General features: G+C 34.1%; 1 protein-coding gene across 1 annotated transcript in view; it reads right to left on the bottom strand.

Moving 5' to 3' along the window:
• Positions 1 to 20595, bottom strand: part of LOC150087822 (uncharacterized) — a 316716-nt gene extending 296121 nt beyond the window's left edge. The window contains exons 1-5 of the mRNA XM_090369929.1: positions 20535 to 20595; positions 18033 to 18143; positions 14113 to 14189; positions 5813 to 5921; positions 2321 to 2413 (exon numbers count right to left, since the gene is read on the bottom strand). Coding sequence (XP_090226055.1) covers positions 2321 to 2413; positions 5813 to 5921; positions 14113 to 14189; positions 18033 to 18098 — 345 coding nt within the window. The 5' untranslated portion in view covers positions 18099 to 18143; positions 20535 to 20595. The remainder of the gene's footprint in view (positions 1 to 2320; positions 2414 to 5812; positions 5922 to 14112; positions 14190 to 18032; positions 18144 to 20534) is intronic.
• Between the last annotated feature and the right edge of the window lie 1664 nt (positions 20596 to 22259).

The raw sequence follows: 22259 nt of genomic DNA, 5'->3' as shown, positions 1-22259 counted from the left end.
GTGTATAAGGCCTTGAATGGGTCGAGCACGCTGAATTCTGATGGGATCCTTCCACTTGTTCAGATTACGAACCTAAGGGAGCATAAATTCAAATTAAGAAAAGACAGATGTAGAATAGATGTGCGGAAATTTGCCTTTAGCCAGTGGGTGGTTAATTGCTGGAACAAACTTCCATCTTTCGTTGTGGAAGTTGATAGGTTGAATAAATTTAAGGAGGAACTGGACAGGCATTTGGAGGGAATGGTGTGATTTTTTTTTTTTTTTTTTTGGCTGATGCTGCATAAGCTCATACACTTGCTTTCTTGCATCACATGCCACTACTACTACTACTACTTCTATAACCTGTGGATAATATTTCTCCTATTTTTGCTTATTAAAATAGCCGCTTAATACAATTACATACTAACGATTAAGTACGTAAGTCAAGGAGTGCCTGTATATTACAGTGTTGCCTCAATTCAATTCGTAAACATGATCACAATGACCAGTGCTTACTACATATCGTATAGTGAATGGTATTTTATTTTGGAGAGTCCATCGTAAAGTGATTTGATCATAGATTAAATTAAATTACGTATCGTATTTAGATTAAATTAATTTTGAATAAATACTGTACTATATATTATTATTCATTGTATGTTTTTTCAGCCTTGTTTAACTCTGTTACAAATCATAAAAGGCTGTACATGAACTTTGTTGGGGGTTATAATCTTGGTGCGTTGTACTGTACTGTACATGTATTTTGTATATACAAGACTGAAGTTGGACTTATGTAAAAAATGGCTTACGTATATGAAAAAAAAAAACGGATTAAGTATGTAAGTCGAGGAGTGCCTGTACATTACAGTGTTGCCTCAAAACGTTTGCTGAAAACAAAGAGGCTAAGTGAACCTAAAAATTCCAATTTGAATACACTTATTTTCTACTATGCTCTCCTGCTTCAATTCCTACTACACAGGTTGTCACTGAATAAAAGAACAATTTATGGTACAGTAGTTGATACTGGTATGATGCCTTCTGTGCTGCTGATTGGCAGTTTTGGGCCCTAAATCAGTCAAGGCTTACTTGTGGTCTGTTCTTAAAGCTGTTGGCTAAGTGTCTGGAGGGCTGCTGTTGATGTATTTCTCAAAAGATAAGATATATGGTGGGTGTCACTGACCTAAGGCTGCTTTCCTTTCTTGTGACCTGAATTGATGTCAGTAGGAACTTGGGTTTAGGGCCAAGTTCCAACTGGCCTCCAGTGCCATAAGATTTCTGGTACTGATATGTCATGTGTTTTCTGATAAGTTCACTTCCACTTCTATCAAGCCCCACTCACTTTTTTTGACAGAATCCCAAATATCAGAGTGTGTGCGCATATGCCCACTCTGATATTTGGAATCTCCTCTGGCTTAAAATCTCTCCACCCCATTCTTTCAATTCATCCGTTACCTCTAACATCCTCCCAACTCCATTAATCACTTGGAATTCTTTTACTTCCTTTCTTTGAATCTTGACTTTCTCCAGTCAAACTTTCCTAAGAGTGAGGTAATTTTAATGTTCAAATCTCCAGCTAGCTTACATTTTCTAGTCACACAGACCCAGCTGGTCTAGATGAGGCTTTTGCAATTACTAATGACCTCACATGGATTACTAATTTACATACCAGACTGATCTCCAGGTAAATGTTCAATGGGGCAAATATAACTTAGTTAATTTCAATCCTTCTAAAACTCAGTCCTATCTTATATCTCACAATAAGGATTCTTCTACTCCTATGCTTATCTTCGACGATATTCAGATTTCTAGACAAGATCACATAACTATATTAAGGATTACCCTGACTTCTAACCTCTCTTGACATAAGCACATCAAAAATATTGCTTCCTCTGCATCTAAAAAGTGGGTTTTCTCTTTCACTCTCAGCATTACTTTCTTCTAAACAGCTACTCATTCCATACAAATTCCAAATCTGCCCTGCCATGGAATATTGCTCCCACATCTGAGGCAGTGTCCCATAACCTCTCTCTCAAGCTTCTAGACTTTTCCTTCTTCCTTTGAGAGAAGGAAGAAGTGAAACAAAATTTGCATTCTGGTGCAAAGTGCTAAAAAATAATCCCAGAAGGATCTCAGCTGTTGATAAGACTAAAAGGTAGACCCCTCCCACCACACATTAAATTCCAATATAAAAACATTAATTTCTTGATGGATTGGGAGTTTTACACATAATATAGATTTGATATAGTGATTTCATACAACTTAAAATAATAATAATAATAATAAGCAAAGAAAATATTCCATATATTTAAATCTTAAGTATGGTTAAAAATTTGACACTTACCTGCCGAAATGTATCTTCAAGGCCGAAAGCCTGTTTATAGAATTCACTATCCCTTTTTCTTTCTTTAGATTCAGCAAGAATTTTTGGAAAATCCTGAAAAATAAAAGCAGTATATAAATAAAATTCATAAAAACAATAGAATATATATTTTAATTTCACAACAAAAACTGTGAGCATGTACTTCATTCAATAATCTGTATCAACATCACAGCACCTGCTCAGATGCCACACTTCTTGTGCCTATTCACAAACTGATGACAAAACCTGGCTCTAATCCATTATGACACTTCCTGAATTAGTAATAAAATAAAAATAAGTGGCATTAGCATTAGTAGAGGAATATGATGCAAGAAAGCAAACTTATGCAGCATCAGCCAAAAAAAAAAAAAAAAAAGTTCCGATTTCACCCCTCCATTCGTTCCAAATACCTGTCCAGCTCAGCCTTAAATTTATTTAGGCTATCAACTTCCACAACAAAAGATGGAAGTCTGTTCCACCAATCAACTACCCGCTGGCTAAAGGCAAACTTCCACACATCTATCCTACAACTGTCTTTCCTCAATTTGAATTTATGCCCTCTCAGGTGATTATTCTCAGCAAGAGGAAAAATCTAATCAGTATTGAGCATGCTCAAACCATTCAAAGCTTTATACCTCAATCAGATCACCTCGCAGGTGCCTAGTCTCCAGACACTGTAATCTGCAAAACTTAAGCCGTTCTTCGTAAGAGCAACCCTTTGTTCCATTCACTAATCTTGTTGCCCTTCTCTGTACTCGTTCCAACAGCTCAACATCCTTCTTAAAATGAGGCCTCCAGACCTGAATACAGTACTCAAGGTGTGGCCTGACCATTGCCTTATACAAGGGGATAATCACCTCTTTATCCCTGCTAGAAAAATTCCTGTATATCATTGACAAGACACCATGAGCTGCTCTTGCAGACCATCTGCACTGCTCAGAAAACTTTATATCTGCCTGCATAATTACCTCCAGGTCCTTTTCATTCTCTACCATTGTCAGTGTAGTACCACAGAGTTGATATGTTACTCTAGGGTTACTGCTTCCCATATGTAGAACTTTACATTTGTCAATGTTAAACTTCATTTTCCACCTCTCAGCCCATCTGCTCAACTTTTCTAGATCCTGTTGCAGCAGCATACTGTCATTAGTGATATTAACAACTCTGCCAAACTTGGACATTAAGCCTGATATACCATCATAAATATCATTTATAAATACAGAAAACAACAATGGACCCAACACTGAACGCAGAGGGACTCCACTAATAACATTACTCCATGAAGAGCAGTGTCCATTGATTGCCACTCTGTCTTCTCCCACTTAACCATCCCTTTATCCATAGCAGCAATTTGCCTCCAATGCCTTACTGCTCCAATTTGTGCAGCAATATCAAAAGCCTTTCTAAGATCAAAATATACGACATCAAAGTTATTCCCTGCATCCAGTTCCATTGTGACCACATCATAGTATCCAATCAAATTGGTCAGACAAGACTTCCCCTTAACAAACCCATGCTGTGTCCGAGCTCTAACTGAAGTCTTGTCTAGATGATCCTGCAGTGCTTCTTTAACCAGTGCCTCCATTAATTTCCCTAGAACAGAAGTTAAACTAACAGGTCTATAATTACTTGTGTTTCCCTTTGATCCTCCTTTTTGAATTGGGGTCACATTTGCACATCTCCAGTCTATGGGTACCTCCCCTGTGTCCAAAGAAGCTCTCATAATTGTGGCTAAGGGTTTGCTTACTTCCTTTGCTGCCTCCTTTAATATAACTGGATAGATCTCGTCCACCCCTGGTGCCTTTTTTATGTTTATCTTCAACAATTTCTCCTCCACTGTCCTCTCAGTTATTACAAAATCATCCAGCTCACTGCCAGAGTTTAACTCACCTCTGGCATTCCCCTCCCTGAATAACTCCTCTTGGGTGAATGTAGATGCAAAATACTCATTTAGTTTGTTAGCCACCTGAGCCGGATCATCAGCCTTGAACCATAGATATCCAGTGGACCAATCTGATTCACCCCCTTCCTTCTAGAGTTTACATAGGTAAAGAACTCTTTGCTGTTTTTCTTTGCATCCTTTGCCAAAGATGGAAGCATGCATCCTCCCATATCGCTAAACAATTTAATATAGCTTTGAAAGCACAGAATATGGATATTCAAACTGTTGTAATAAGGGTAACTCTGTATTAAGAGATGTTTAATTTTGAAATAAAGTTTGCATAAAGTGACAAAGTTATTTTATGTTCTGATACATCTGTGCCTTCTTCTGAGATAAGCTGTCATTGTGGAAGTTGATAGCTTAAATAAATTCAAGGAATAACTGGACAAACTTCTGGAGCAAATGGATGAGTGAAATGGGGGGGAGGTTGGCTGATGCTGTATACGCTTGCTTTCTTGCATCATATGCCTCTACTTATGCTAAACAATTAAATTTATTAGACACATAGGTTATATGACTGTCACACTCGTTCTAACAGAGTGTAATAATTACTTTTTGCTTTTAGTGCTTTTTTTTTTAACAGGAATGTGACTGTCATATAACTTGTGGGTCTGAAAAGTTAAGTTAGAATTTTTTTTTTTTTTTTTTTTTTTTTTTTTAAATCTCAGAAGAACACAGAAAAGTATCAAAACATAAAACATCTTTTAGTGTGACTGCTAATTCTCTGTAAAATTTATTTTAAAACTGAACAGCCTCTTAAGGCAGAGAATTGTTCTTATTACAACAAAAAATTTAAAAAAATCTCTTAAATTTTTGGGTGGGGAAGAAAGAGAGAGGGGAGTCAATTCTGTTTTTCATCATTCTTACACAGTTAAGCTGTGCTCACTGTACTATACATGCACATGTGTGTGCACATATTCCCGTACTCAACTAGCAACAGGTCATCTTTCAACAAAAACATGTTAACATTTCTTCATTAATTCAGTATTCGTAGTGGATGTGTCAAAACAATTTTATTTTGGTGCAAGAAAATATATAGTTTCACAGTGCACCAATTACCCTAACGTTTTTGGGGCCTGAGATGAGTAACAGATTAGCAACTTTATGTAATACAAAGGTAGCTGCATCCTTTCACATAAATGTGTTTCAATGTGTCCTTGTTAACTTATTTTCTGAATAATTCTTGCATAAACTTTGGTTTTCATTTCTGGTAACCAATTTACAGTTCGTTGTTGTTAGATTTTAGGCACATCAGCAAATCAGATGATATTATGCCAGTGTGTAATATGTATAAGTGTATGTTCATGGTCTGATTTTCATATTGTGTGGGCTGATAAACCACAAATGGCTCACAGAGTTAAGCTCCCTATTCACTCTGCCTGAGACACTTTCGATAATCAAAACTGGCCTAGTCAAGGACAGAAGCAGTCTAGGGTAACGAAACTTGTTTCATAAACATTGCAAGTAACATTATTTTCTCGTTTGATTAGTCAGATTTTTCTCAATATCTTTAACCGAAATATGTAAATTACCTCAGTATGAGAGAGTTGTTCCTGAAGAGCCTCAATTTGTTTATCTGCTGCTGATCTTACTTCTTCAAGCTGAGATTTGTGTTTGGCTGCCTCTTTTTCCAATGCTAAACTATAAAATATAAAATTAAATTATTTTCCTATATATATCTCTCATATTTTTCATAACAAAATGCATTTATTTAAGCAAAATGAAAACAAGCAATAGACAAATTAACAAGTTTAAGATATCAGAAATAACAGTGGATAATATTTATTTTATTATGACTTAAAAATATCAATCTCTGGAAATATCACCATATGGGTACACCACAAAATTAATTCAATGAGTTACACTACTGCAAAATTTTAGTGTTAAAAAAATAAGATAAAACAGGAATTTTCATTGTTCACGAGTTTATAATTAGAACTTTTCATAACATGAAACTGCTGTGAAGTAGTGAAACTAAACAAATAGTGATACTGATTGTTGAAGAAAGCTACTTCACTGTTTTAGTTAAAAAGCCTTTACTAAACTGGATTATAGATAAATAATATTTAAATTTAAAATTTTGGGATACCATACATTCCAACCCCTCTCAGAAATAACTTTCATTTCAGTGCAATTAATTGCTATGCCAAATCATTTGCTACCCATATATCTAGTCTATTCATATATTCTTGAAATTATCATCTACTATTCAACAACACGATATGTACATATAATAATAACAATTAATCCATTTTTTATATCTTATACACTAAACTTTATCAGTAACTTGTATTATTTTATTAAATGATTTATGAAGGTTAAAAAGAAATAACAGGTGCAGTCCTGCCTCACTCAAGTTTAACCTTAAAAGACTTTCCAATCCTTTCTTCTATGGCATATTTTACTAAAATTTGGATGAGTAACTTTCCATTTACTTTGTTACATTCTTTTTACGAGACCAACAAATCAAGTGGCAAATGCAAGGGTATGCTAGTACATATGGTTGAGCTAACCATGGCTCTAGTCCAGGGGTGGGCAACCTTTATAAATAGCAGGCCAAATAAAATGTCTGTGAGGTACACATGGGCCAAATTTTTTTTAGCTTTCCACGATTTTTCGGATTATTAAAATGGTGTATATTGAAAAAATTGTCACAAACGTTTTTATGTTATTTATTATAATATTTATACATACACGTACATATAATTAATTTTATTAATAAGAAAAACGAAATACAAATTAAGATAAAATTACAAAAATACAATTCCATTAAGAAAAATTGCAATATTTTATTTTTATAATATTTAATGAGAGATTTGTTACTGTTTATTTTTATCAGTAAATTGATATCTGGATCGATATTTGTTGTAGCAATTCGCAGAGCATTTTCTAAATTTACATCAGAAATTCCATTAATTCAAAAATATACATAAGTATATATATTTTGAAAACTATCGCGGGCCAGATTATGCACATATGCAAGCCAGAGTTGGCCTGCGGGCTGGAGGTTGCCCACCCCTGCTCTAGTCCATGACTGCTAAATATAGCACTGTTCTTGTATTCTCTGTATCTTATAATCTCCTCTGACCATATGTGGCTGCCCTGGAGTATAAATACATACTTATTTGTTTATACATCCTAAACAGAGCTCTTGTTATGTCTCCAACTGCTCTGTAACTTAGTGAAAATATTTGATCCCTGATATACCATGTGACCTTAGTCTCCTGAAGTCTCCAAAGATACATAAAAGAGTACTTCTAACTCTCTGCTCTAAGGCACTTACACAGACTTTAAATGGTACACCAAGGAGTGAAATTATCTTACAATTTCCAGGTTCAGCACACCAAAGGGATGAAATTCAGTATGAATAATATTATGTACTATAACACATAAAAAAACCATAGGGTATGAATATTAGATTAAAAGATGAGAGCAGTTCTTCCTGTCCTGACAACACGTTTAAGATGACAGTTAAAATTCACTGTTATTTCTAAAGATATCATCCAAAATGTTATATAAAATATACATCAATTAGTTTTTATATAATAATTTTCAGAACTTTAAAGAAATCAAAAATATATATATATATAAACACACTGACGAGTTATTCACAAGTTTCTTAGTTTCGGAAGTTTAAAAAAAAATTACAGGCTTGCCTATTCCACTGCTACTAAGATTTGAAATGAGAGAGAGAGAGAGAGAGAGAGGAGAGGAAAGAACACTCCTTTATATATGAATGAAATAAGAAAGTGGGCTACAAAATTAATGCTACTGATGATTAACATAGCCCCAAGTAACTTACAACAGGATGGGCTTTCAAGCTACGAGATTATAATAATAAACACTTGATTGATTTTATGGACTAATAGAGAAAGGGTTGGTCTGGTATTGTCAAATGCCCATTAAATCGAAAGTTGTTTTTCAAGACTGTTTGTACCTCACATAACTGAATTTAAACAGCTACTCTTTATATTTATATATTATTAACATTTAAATAAATGTTAAACAATAAAAAAAAACATGCTTTTATTTACTTTGTTTTTATTGGTTAATACCAATACACAGTTAGTAGAAGAAAATTTACTATGACTGTATAGTGGTATTTTGGTACCAGTCAATTTTTATTTTTTTCCATTAATTCTGCAGTCTGTTAAATCAAGATCGATAAAAATTGAGGGTTTACTGCATAACACTGACATAAAAACTTGTCACTATCAACACTTCATTTTATGGCCAAATCTATTCCCCATTAAGTTTCCAAACTGAGTCCACAAACATAAGTTGCTAAACCCTTATTTGATTGCAATTTTCAATGCTTATATAGTCAGTCCTCATATAGCACGATAGTTGTGTTCCTAGAAACCCTCATGCAATGCAAAATCATGCAATATAAATAACAATTTTCCCTATGGGAAAAATATCGTTAGGTGCCCACCACCCAAGATTGAACACACATTTGTAACAAAAACATTACCAAACACAGTAAATAATCATAATAAAATATTGCTAATGCTTTTGCTTCTATCGTAAGCAAACTTATTCTTTGTTTGATCTTCTATCCAAACAGATGACAGCCGTTCTATCTCTTCCAATTCTTTGTGTCTTGATCTAATGGATTTTGTTACACTTTGAGTTGTTCCTCGCTTCATCAAAGGGATTCGAACCTGGACCTTTTTAAGTATTTTACTCTTTTTAGGGAATAAAGCACAATCACAAAATGAGGAGGAACACTCGATACACATAAACAGAGCTGTGCACATGTAGCAACTGAATTAAACAACACTGTAAAGGGAGAGAGACTATTAACACCTCACTAGCTCAAATTTTGCTAAAGCACATTTCTGGAGATCACTACCATAAAAACAATAAAAACAATTTCCAGTTGCATTTCTGCTAGTGAAATCTGTTATAAACTGGTAGTAAATTTGATCTCATTGCATTTGCGATAATATCGATAGCTGGAATTGTGTGGGTTTTTACGTTATTAGGATGAAATGTGTTTCCCCTTCGCTGATATAAAAATATTGTAGGCTTGAAGTGGTGGAACCTATGTTTAGTCTCTAGAGCTAAGTTCCGGTCAACCCTTCCCTATCTCTTCCATCATGCAGTATGATTGATGTCTTTTGAGGTTATGATGAACATCGTGGCGAGATCCAATATTCCTTACATTTCGAGGGTACAGCTCTAAAACGGTGTTCGCAGGCCGGCCACTAGTTAGTACACCGGACCGAACCTATTGGTAACTCTCTAGGAGGCTTTAGGATCAGCTAGTGTATAATCTTGCTACCTCTACTCTGCCAGATAGTGACTGGAGGGAGTCCGAGTAGTGTGTATGCGGGGAGCATTGTCGAGGCCACATTATGTCAAGGATCTGGGTATATTCTTTGCAACCCAAGCACGGTACCAAGTACTATAGGTTCTAATACCTCTCATGTTTGGGGTTTACATAAAAAAAAGACACCAGGAAAGGCTCTGGATGGATCGAATAAGCTAAATATTGATGGGCAGCCTTACTCCAGCTCAACAGCACACATGAGGTGACACAAACTTAAAATGAAGGATTGTGGTCATAGCACATGTGTGCGGAAATTTGCCTTCAACCAGCGGGAGTTGATTGTTGAAACAAACTTCCATCTGGCGTTGTGTAAACAGATAGTTGGGATAATTTTAAGGAAGAACTAGACAAATTCTTAGAGAGGAAGAGAAAATGGACATGCAGATATATGTACATGTCCATCCTCTATAAGAATTTGTCTAATTCTTCCTTAAAATTGTCCAAACTACCCACTACCTAGAGGGGATGGACAAGTGATGCAAGAACAGTTTTTTTTTTTTTTTTGGATAATGCTGTATAAACTCGCTTTCTTGCATCAATCACCATAATCTTGTAAAAAAAAAAAAAGTTCACAATTGCTGCACTAGTAAACCACTTCTATTACTATTGCTATTTACCTTCTGCAGCCTACATTTATTTTATTTCAGATATCTTAATTTTATGTTCTTGGATCAGCATTTTATCCTATCTGCTATTCTTAAATGGGATCAGAACTTATTATTTGTATATACTTATATGGTCTCATACCTTAGGTTAGATGTTATTCTACTAGATAAGCTGCTAAACTGTCTCAAGTATTGCAAATAAAAATCCTTAATCATAAACCTCATTGCAGGAGCAGATTTAGACTGCTTTTCTAGGGGTGTGATATAGAGTAATTAAAAATTAAACTCGAAGTACTATAGGTTCTGATACCTCTCATGTTTGGGGTTTACATAAAAAAAAAAATATATATATATATATATATAAAAACATAAATACTGTACATTTTCAGAATCTTCTCTTCATTCCTATCATGTTGCATTCAGTTGGGGTGATTCCACGTTCGACTGCCATTTCTTGTAAACACAAAGGCGAATCATGCATAAGCGAATTCGTTTCATGTTATATATGATATCATTCCCCTATTTATAAATCGAGTATGATCGAATTCGTGTAGTGTAAACACGTGTTGTACAAGGACTGACTGTATACTGTGATACCTCCTTATAAAGGAAAGGATAATTCTTTATTAATTTATTCATTAATATGATAATATCCTTGTTATGATAATATTTTTGGTATTGAGGAGAGTTCAAGTCTAGTTTTACAATTAACAAAAACCTGTACTTGTCAGTACAGATTTTTCTTTTCTAGGAACGATTCCAGCCAACTCTGTTCTTTTCATGATAAAGACTACATATGCATACAATCTTTAGAATAATCATGGTGTGCCTTATCTTATATGTTCTAACCTGTGTTACACTTATCAAAGTTAAACTGCAAAGTTAAACCTGTGTCTAGGAGGTGGGGAAAAAAAAAAAAAAAAAAAACCTATACTTCTGTCTGAGATAGGAATTGCACCTTAGACCCTTTTCAAACAAGTGATGATCAGAAAAGCCACTATATTATTATAGAGTGGCAAGAGACCATGGTTTTATTCAAGAATTGTTCATAATGGATAAAACAATGTGTAGCAAAAAATAAATAAATAAAAAATTAAAAATTAAAATTGGAAAAAAAAAAACTGGTCTTCCTTTTAATTTATTCTTTGGTTTATTTGGTACTGTAGTGGCTCCACTTGCATATACTCCAAAACAGTATTACTTCCCCCACCCCCTTCTCTCTTTCCCAGTAATTTGAGAGGATACCAAAAACTTGCACTATTTGATGTGAGAATGAAGTTCAATGACAAAAATATTTTCACATATATTGATTGATTTCCAATTTTAAGTGCACAAATATAAGGAGCACCATCTTGCCTTTACTGGTTGACTTATACAGATAAATGTGGTTCCAAGAAAAAAAGCTAATATATTTTCCATCAATTGATCCCCACAACTTGAGATGTAGCATGAAATCAGATATTATTTGATAAAGGATCTCAACTGAGTACAAGCACAATGCACCATTTTTTAGTCAGCTGCATGAAGACAGTTAAAAGAATTTTAATAATTTTATTAACATTGCAGAACAGTTTATATAATATTGGTGTAAATACATCATAGAAAAACTCTTAAATGAAAAAACTACATTTGTAGTGTGAAACGGCATCATTTTATCTGTATCTCATATTGTGCTCATCCTTCACAACGAGTTGCCATGTACTGCACTACCTCGAATAAGTAACATTTCACTAAAAGAGAAGACTATTGTTACTTATTCTCAGTGGGCACCACCACCCAGGGTACCTGCCCACCCACCGATGAAGGGCCAACAAGCTTTGAAACGGTGCTGTCTGGGTGGTGGTGGTGCCCACCGAGAATAAGTAAAAATAGTCTTCTCTTTTAGTGAAGCGTTACTTATTTAAACATTGCAGAACAGTGATGTGCCAATTCTTTATAGTTATAGAACCTGCTTAAATAATGCCCTTCAGCCACCATATATGAGTGAATTGAACTGAGATTTTTATTCAATGAAAAACTTAATATACTAAAACCACATGAAGAAAACATCTACCTCTTTCCAGCCAAGCACTGCTAGTGTGATAGTCAGTTTCAATTTTTGCCAAACTGGTCATCCCCTTTACAGACAAAAATACTAGAAAAAACGATCCAAAGATTTTTTTCTTTCATTCGGTCCAGCACAATGTCATAAATAAACAATTAGTAAATTTCTGTACAGAAATGTACAGAAATGAATGGAGACCATTTCATTTCTATACATCTGCCATACTGCCCATCATTCCTTCAATCAACACATGGGAGCAAACATAATATCCAGTGCTTCAGTTATAATATATGATATATGTATAGCTATAATATGGTATATGTGATATGTATGAAAAAAAAAAATAATAATAATAATAATTGCTGTACTTTTACTGGTCTAATTTTAATGAAATTTGGATTGGCCTGACAAATCTTTCTAAAGGAGCATATTAGGAAAATTACCTACTAGGAGTGCAGTTATTACATGTGGACAGACAGATGGTAATGGTGAAGGCAATAGGAACTTTAAGTTGTTTGTTGTTGTTTGATTTTTAGGAGCATTAGCAACTAAGGCCATATTGCTCCGAGAATATGTGGTGGTCATTCCCTGACCTTTTCGCATCCTCCGTATTTGGTGGTGACGGGCTCGAACCCCGGTCTAATCAAGAAGCACTTTAAGTATTATATGCTAGTACATCTAAAATTGCAACAATGGTGAATTATGGTCTGGAAATAAAGGAGATGACAACTGACTTTTAAGAAAAGAAAATCATTTGGAATGACAGTAATAGTTACTGTAACAGGCCATGTAACAGGCCACACCTAGTAGAGAATTTAAATTTCATGCCATGAGAGTTATACTTCCATCTTGTTATGAAAACATTTTAGCAAAGAGAACATTTAGCACTTTTACTGTTAAAACTGTTCACTTTTGCCAATTTTACAATGTTTCATCTTCATCAAGAACACAAAAATAAAAGGTAAAAGAACTTGCAGATCAAAAGATAAAATCAAAGCATTTAAAAATTGTTAAAAATTTCTAATAGTACGCAGTTCACACACAGCAAAAAAAAAAAAAAAAACAAAAAAAACCTCACTACCAAAAACCCAAACTGTATATGGCCAGAAGCTCTATCCCTACTGACCATAGGTCTCAGGAAGAGATATTCTAAAATGAGATGTGGTGCGTTGGGTTCAAGCTTATACTCTTTGTTTTCTAAAAGATGTTACAGCAGCACTATGTTTTTGAACTTTTTTTTTTTATTAAACAGTATCTTCTTCAAGAGGAGTGTTTCCATTTACAATGGGTTTCCTCAGCCTACAAGTTATTTTTTGGTAGGAATTTTTTCCCACCATAAAGTGTGGTTCAAGGTGTCTTTGGTCAGTTAAACCTAGGCTGTCATGCACTTCCATACTCCATCCATCCATGTCCTCCTAGCCCTTTCTCTTCTCCTTATTCCTGGAGATATCCATTCCAGGATAGTCTTTGGATATCTGGTTTCTTGCATCTGTTTAACATGTTCATACCATGTTAAACGCTTTTCTTCGATAGCATCAATAATATTCTTTTTCACTTCCATGTAGAACCTGCTTAAATAGTATCTAACATGTTTATAAAATTAAGAAAAAATTTTCAAAGCTGCATGAGATCACAAAATACAGAGAATTTTGTCTGGTATCTATAAATTACTAAATATGTAAATCTCCTCCAGTCCTACATAGCCAGAGTTCCTCCTCCTCTGACTTTATATCCCAAGTATACACAGAAAATTTTTATGCAAAATCTAATTTTAAATATGATAAGATAAAAAAATATATATATTCATGTTATATAGCCGAGCAACAACTGGAAACTATAATTACTTACAGTGCATCCTGTAACCATTTAGTCTTTTTTTCCAATTCTTTCTGAAGTTTTTCATTATCAACTTTCAGTTGTATATTCTGCAACAGAAATTAAATTAATATACAAAAAAATCTTCAAAAGATAGGATGCAACTAAACTAACACTTCAAGAAAATTTTAAATTCAGCTGCAATCAGGGGTGTTGAAAGAGAGTATAGGTCTTGAGGAAAATAACTCACGGACTGGCTAGACTACAATTCTGGGATCCCTCTAGAATATTTGGACTCAGAACAAGTGACAACCAGCCCCTTTGCCTGCTGAACACTCCTAGTTGCAATGAATATATGTCATTCACAATGTTAACCATGTTCTCCTTTCTAATGTTATAAATACATTCTGTTCTTACTTCTTGACGTTCATAAACACCAAAGCCTCAGTCTGAAGGAAACACACACACACACACATATATATATAAACCCTGCTTATATATATATATATATATATATATATATATATATATATATATAAGCAGGGTTTCAATAAACTGGCTTAATTATTATTAAAAAGGCAAATAATATAAGGAAATAATTCTTATGAAGCATAAGGAAAAATTACTACAAAGCATGCATCCCTATCACCTAATTTTTATTCTATTATATATCCAACTCAACTTTAAATTTACATAAGTTCTTAAACTTCCACAAGGTTAGGTGCCAATTTTTTTCATTCTGGTGTTCAGTTTAATCAATACATTCAAAGCCATAAAAACTTTGTTCAGAATAACAACTCATGGCTGACTTTTTTGATGGGTTAGACTAAAATACTACTTCCATCAATATCTACTATATAATGCATACATAACTAAAGAATTTAGCTAAACTACGTGACAACTGATATCACTATGCAATGTTTTAGCAACTCCTTTTTTCAGCAATTTAAATTCACAACCATTCTTTAATACTCTCACTATTCATAACAAGTCTGTTTTTGAAATTATAAAACAGCTAATGCTATTTTGGCATTTTCAAAATTATGAAAACAGGAGGACTTTCTCGCCCTCCCTTGTGTCTTTTGATCGGTGGAATTTAAACAGACTAATAAATACAAATAGTCTTAATGCTCACAGCACAACTTTTCCATGTGTTGCCCTGGTATTATCGCACTATTTTTAGAAGTGCCAGACAGCTGCCATTTTTGACATAAACTTTCCATATCGTGTGAACAGCTTACATTTGGTTTAATAATACCTACATTTGTCTTGGCCATTTCTCAGTGAAAGTTAGTAACCAAGCACAAGTCAAAGGGAGAGTGAAATTTGTTCTGTTTCACCAGAGGACTTGTGAAATAAACAATTCATTTTATGTTGAATTAGTTCATTTTAGGCCCCTTGGTGCATAATTCCATTTTGCTTTATAAAAAATGACAGTTTAATGAAATAACTGAAGGCTTCCTAAATCAATATGAAAACAAGAATGTGATATTGAATATCAGATGCACATATAACGTGATTATTCTCTTGCAACTTGTCAAACTGTACTAACACTAGCATTAGTATATTTGTCAAATAAACAAGTCATGTGGTCCTTAAACATTCATGCATTGCTGAATGACAGCATGCCAGGAAAGTGTCACTTCTATGCTTGCAGATTTGGTACCAAACTGCCTCAAGCAGCATTTCCAACAATGGCATTCATGTCATATCAGTTGCAAGTGAGCTCTGATACTTTCAAAATTTTCTTCAATTTACAATTACCAATAAACAACACATACTTTTATAAACATAATATATAAAGACTAAAAAAAACTGCATACCATGTTAACTGGTGCACTATGATTTAAGCAGTTGATTCAACAAAAACAAGCAATTGCCAGTTTCAGTTATTCTTCCAGCTAATGAGCTGATGAAGAACGTGTGAATAAATTGCTACTTACGATGCCAAGGTTTCCAACTTTTTTTTTTTTTTTTGTTAGTTGTTGGCGCATCGACTTCTGTGGCCATAATGCACCTCCCACGGTTTTTTGCAGTACTTTGATCCAAGCCCGAGGCGGGATTCAAACCCGTGACCTTTGGGTTGCCAGGCAGGCACTTTACCCACCCGGCTAGCCCGGTCAGCGGTTTCCAACTTAACCATACCATATGTTCCATGATCGTTTATGCAGCACAGGAATTAAAATGCACTTTAATCACCACTACAAACAATTTGATTAAAATGCACTTTAATCATTTCTACAAACCTTGGTATATTCTAAAGAAACTTGGAAAAAAAAAAAAATATATATATATATATATATATATATATACAGGGTGTCTCAAAAATACACGGCATAAATTCAGGAATGAGTTCCTCATATGTAGACAATAAAAATATTTTATATCAACATAGTTCCAGAAATGCTTGGTTTACAAGTTTTGAAGGTCTGTCTATGACACTTAACTGTTCACATCACCTTATAGTAATTGTTCCAAATGTCCACCTTCTGCCTGAATACAGGCCTCACATCGACATCTTATGGACTCACGAAGACGATGTCAAATTCCCATTGGCATTGTCGTACCCGTCGCAGATGGTAAGAATACAGTTGGTGTTCTCGCAACACTCCAAATAGTCGAATATTGAACAGCCAGTTGCATTGCTATTCTGCGTGTGCTGATTCCAGGAGTGGCATGCACAACATCCAAAATCTTCTCCTCTACTTCAGGAGTCGTAGGTCTTGGTTGTCCTCTGTCGACAGCACGAGGCATAAAGGTCTCATGTTCACAAAGGCAGCAATGGATACCTTCAAACATTTTCCTGTCTGGACATCTTCGTTCTGGGAACCTTTCGTGGTAAAAACGATGAGCCTCCAGAGCATTGCCGTCCGCCAAACCGTACATAAAGTGCATATCCGCTTGCTCCTGATTTGAGTACATTGTCGGAATGGAAAACCACCAGATTCTGTCGGTACCTTGTGATGAAGGAAATCACCTGCAAGAGATAAGACATTCCGGTTAATAACTCGGGAACCAAGCATTTCCGGAACTATGTTGATATTGTTGTTGTTTGTTATTTGGTTTTTAGGAGCATTAGCAACTAAGGCCATACTGCTCCGGGAATATGCAATGGTCATTCCCTGACCTTTCCGCATCCTCCGTATTTGGTGGTGACAGGCTCGAACCCCGGTCTAATCAAGAAGTGTGTGCTACGCACTGCTGCTCCTTCCCACCTGGCTATGGAGGCACCGACCTACGTTGATATAAAATATTTTTATTGTATACATATGAGGAACTCATTCCTGAAGTTATGCCGTGTATTGTGTATTTTTGAGACACCCTGTGTGTGTGTGTGTGTGTGTGTGTGTGTGTGTGTGTGTGTGTGTGTGTGTGTGTGTGTGTGTGTAATCTTGCTCTTATCTGCATACATCTGTAACATGAATGAAGTGTAAGGCTCACTTCACAATGGTCACTTGGCACTTGTTTCACTTGTTTTTGTTATCCAGTTTTGAAATTATTTAAAGACCAAACACAGATAAAATATTACCATAAATTCTAGTGACTATGGCAACTTACTACCCAAGATTTGGCAGCTCTGATATACATTGTTAAAACATATTGTTCCACAAATACCATCATTACAATATTATTTAATTTTTCAGGAAATAGCAGGAAGCATGTGAAAAAGTAATATTTTATTGTAGTTTTACACCAAAATAAAAAATTGAGTTTGAGTTCATTTTATACGTAAATTAACAGATTTAAGTTTTAATATCTGTACACAAGGGTACAGATATTAAATCTCTGTGGTTTTTATTTAAAATTACATTATAAGTTTAATTTTTACTTAATTACAAACATATAAAATTTGTTTATATTATGCTATTTACACACGACTTTAAATACAGCTTTTCAGTTTAATGAAAACAGAATTATTAGAATTTAAACTATGAGGTTTAAATGATACTTACAGTTTTGTGAATTTTCTTACTATCACCATCAAATTTTTTGTCGATTTTTTCCTCCAGGAAATACATCCTTAACTTCAAATCAAAATTCTCCTTCCTTAGTTCTGATATTAGCTAAAATATAGGTATGTATTAATAATATTATTTATTTATTATTTAGATATTAATATTTTCACATATATCAATATGTGAATACATGCAGGTGTGCTTGCTTGCTTTCTCTCTCTCTCTCTCTCTCTCTCTCTCTCTCTCTCTCTCTCACAAAACCAGTTCACTTTACTTATGAAATAAATCCCACTCAAATTAATCCTCACTATTTAAGACAGTTATTTGTTATTTGGTTTTTAAGAGCATTAGCAGGCTCGAATCCCAGTCTAATCAAGAAGCGTGTGCTACGCACTGCTGCTCCTGCCCACCTGGCTACGGAGGCGCCATTTTAAGACAGTACTGTTTCCAATTCTGAGAGTATTTTCTCCCAGTCTTAACTATTTCTTTCTTCTTTTGTTCCTGTGAAAGAGAGCTAGCATAGCTGTAATGACTTGAAACCAACGATTTTGAACAGTGGTGTAGTAGTAGTGTACTGGCAAATGATGTACGGAAGCATTAGGAAAAAAATTCCACCTCACCTGTCCATCCCCTTTCATAATATGTTTAATTCTTCTTAAAATTTATTCAATCCTCCCACTTCCACAACACTACATGATAGTTCATTCCACCAATCAATCATTCTGTGGCTCAAAGCAAATTTTCACACATCTATCCATAGTCATCCTTTTTTCAATTTATGCCCCCTTGTGTGTTGTCTGAAAAAGAGTTAAAATGCCATCATCATTAAGCACTGCAATTTGCAGAATCAGTCTTTTGTGCTAGGAGTACCCTTTTGTGTTCTTGACTAAACTGGTTGCTTTTCTTTGCACCTGTTCTAAGAGATCCTATCTTCCTTAAAATGAGGCTTCCAAGATCTGTATGCAGTACTCGAGATGGCAGCCATGATAACGGATTTGAAGTAATAATTTTTGCTTATCCCGGAATCTTTTCATTAATTCATATCTAATGATAGCTGGCAAAGTTTGTCAAATGATGTGCAGGTATTTCTGGCAATTTTCTATGGTGCACACACACACAGACAAATTTTGAAATGACATTATTATTGAGACATCTCTTTAAGAATGCAATGTGGAGTTTGCTAGAAAAATATTTTATAAGAAATTCCAAATATTCACGGCTTTAATTCAACATTAATGCATCCATGTAGTTAAATTTTAAGGAGTTACAAGTAGTTAAAAGTGTGATACCTGGAAAGGTAGAGGTGTTATTAATTCATCGTTAACTATGTATATGAATTTTGACAATTATGCTAATCAGCTACAGCTTGAAGTACTGTTAAATTCTAATTAAATTGTTTAGCAATAGCCAATGGCAGCATAACTTGCCTCAAAATCTATATTAAAAGTGAATTCATAAGAGATGAAAAGTGAAAAGAGTTAAAATTAAACTATTTAAAACATGCCCTAAGGAAGAAAGAAGTGCACAGCTTTTTCCCAGGTTGTCATATATAAAAGAAGAATCGGAATTTCATATTAAGAATCAAGCATATTAAAAACCAAAAGTTCCAACGTACGACTTTCAACACCATCATCATCAGTTGGTTTTCATGGTATGAGAAGTAGCTGACTTTATAGTGATTTTAACTCCCAGGATGCACTACTGTATCACATGTGAGAAACTTAACATGTGCTAAGTGCCATATTGGCAGAAAGTTTGCCAGTAATTTTGCATTTAAAACTTCGTACACGGTGTTCTGTCAGAACCATTCAATGGCGAAAGCCTCATATTGAATTAATTTATAATTAGAATTTAACCTGATTAGGGTTATTGTGGAATCTATTAATGGGGTGTGATTGAAAGAATGTGCATGTTGGCTAAGTTCAATTATTGATTGGTACAATTGTATTCTTGTGCCAAATATTCTTGGCACATTTCAAAATATGCCATGAATATTTGGCACAAGAAAATACTCTGATCACAGATACACAAACACAAGTCAACTGAAAGGAGTTGCCAATGCAGCTAGTTGAAATTATCCGGTTATCACCTCTTTACCCTTCCACTTCAAATACATGAATAAGTCACCTCACTACACTTCAGGTTTTGCTAATCATAATGTGCAATTGCACATTATGAGTGCAACTTCACAACATGCTACCAACAGAAATTTGAATTTGGACATTTTTTCAAATACTTGCAGTTGGTATTGGCTGCTAAAATTTTGTACAGACGCATTAGTTGACAACCTATAAATGAGTAAAGTTTCAGATGACATTTTGATATGACAGTATTGATGTTTCACTTGTTGGTAGATTAAAAATTCATGTCCTTTTAAAACCGTATCAAAAAAAGGCTAGTTATTTGAATATTTTCAGAACCATTTTAACATCTGTTTATCAAACTGATTTTAATTTTTTTTTTTTTTTTTTTTAATATAAACTTTCAGTTTAAACCTACCTGATCATATTCTTTGATAGTTCTAGCTTTCAGTGGAGATAAATATCCACATCTTTGAATTGCTGAAAGAGATAGCAATTCTATATTATTTCTTAACCCATAATAATACACTTTTTAGCTTTTAGGCTAACTAGTAACTATAACAGCAATACTAACCATACAAAATTTATGTTCATTCTACCCAAATAGATTTTTATAAAATAATATCTATATAAACTGGGAGAAAATGATGTAATTAGAGGCAAATCTCAAATTAATAGTTTGTTCTCAAATAGCATTTTTCGGTTGAAGGAAAATATGTTAATAATTATTAGAAATATATTAATAATTTTAAAATACAGTATAGCATATAATAATGCTAATAATAAAGTGCTATATTCGGATGCACGTAATAATGAAATAATTTCAGTTTAGTATATTTTGCAAATTTAAGAATAACTATTTGAGCTGACTAAGAGCAGCTGATTTACTTTACACTGATGAGAATGAAACTGGTGCACAGTTTTAATTATTATTTGTTTATGACGCTCCAAATATGAAAGTCAACCTTCATCTCACACATAATACACAGTACTAAAACCTACTGTACTCTAGTACTATGAGTGTTTATGTTGCAGGTTGAGAATACAGAAAACACTTGTTTATGCTGGACATTAATTTCTGAGGATTCCAATTTTCAGGAAATTCATATGAAGGAAGACTGTTCCAAACAAGAGAAAGTAGAAGGGACAAATCAGGAAGAACAGAAGTTAGTTTGGAAAGTTTGGAGTTGAACTATTAAATGGATGTTGACTAGTTGAGGCACATGTTCAGACTAGTTTTAGAAGAAAGAAGTGGAATTACAGATACTAACTCTGAAGAATAGTATCCATGAAAATATTTAGACAGCATGCACAGAAACTGAACATTTCTGTGTTAATAGAGAGTGAAATGAATTTGTAAGTGAGGAATCATTAAATTAACCTGATAACCCTCTTTCGGATAACCTAAGAGTTTAATAGAAAGTTTGGGGTACCACCACAGCAAATGTGGGGCAACATTCCATGGTAGCTCTGATTTGTGATCTATACAGAATCAACGGTTGTTTAAAAGAAAAGTGAGAGTGAGAGTCAAAGAAAAGAATCAGTTTATTTTTTATGTAGAGGAAACAATATTTGTGATGTTATTCCAAGTAATGTTATATGTCATGGTTATCCCAAGTAAAGACATGTAATCTTGTTCAAAATTATGAGTGCTGTTGATGACCATGGTAGCAGAATACTTTTCTGTAAGAAAATGATAGGACTGAGTTTCAGAAAGGTTGCAGTTAACAGGGTATTCTTCCCCCCGCCAAGAATTACCTGAAGTATTGGAAGTAGATATTCAAAAGTTGTAACTGATTGTGCAAAAAATCTCATCGTATATTGAACTAAAAAAGTGGTATATAGTGTAATATCACTAGCAAAACTATGGAAAGGTTTACCAATCAACAGAAGAAAGTGATTAATATACAGGAGGAAAAGAGTATGTGAAAGAATAGAACATTAAAAAACTACAGCAATAGCTGAGATGTTATATTTATTATTATTATTTTATCTACTCATTTTACTAACCCAATAATTTCTAAATGGTTTATAAATGGTTTTCACCCAGAAAACCATTTATAAACATAATAATAGCCATATAATGCAAGGAAGCCACAGGCTTTTGCTACACTGGTCAGAAAAAAAACAAAATGCGTAGATA

Source organism: Mastigoproctus giganteus, chromosome 3 (genome assembly GCF_048544385.1).
Source record: "Mastigoproctus giganteus isolate SK-2022 chromosome 3, ASM4854438v1, whole genome shotgun sequence".
In the NCBI taxonomy this organism is placed as follows: domain Eukaryota; kingdom Metazoa; phylum Arthropoda; class Arachnida; order Uropygi; family Thelyphonidae; genus Mastigoproctus; species Mastigoproctus giganteus.
This window is presented reverse-complemented; position numbering and strand designations above follow the sequence as displayed.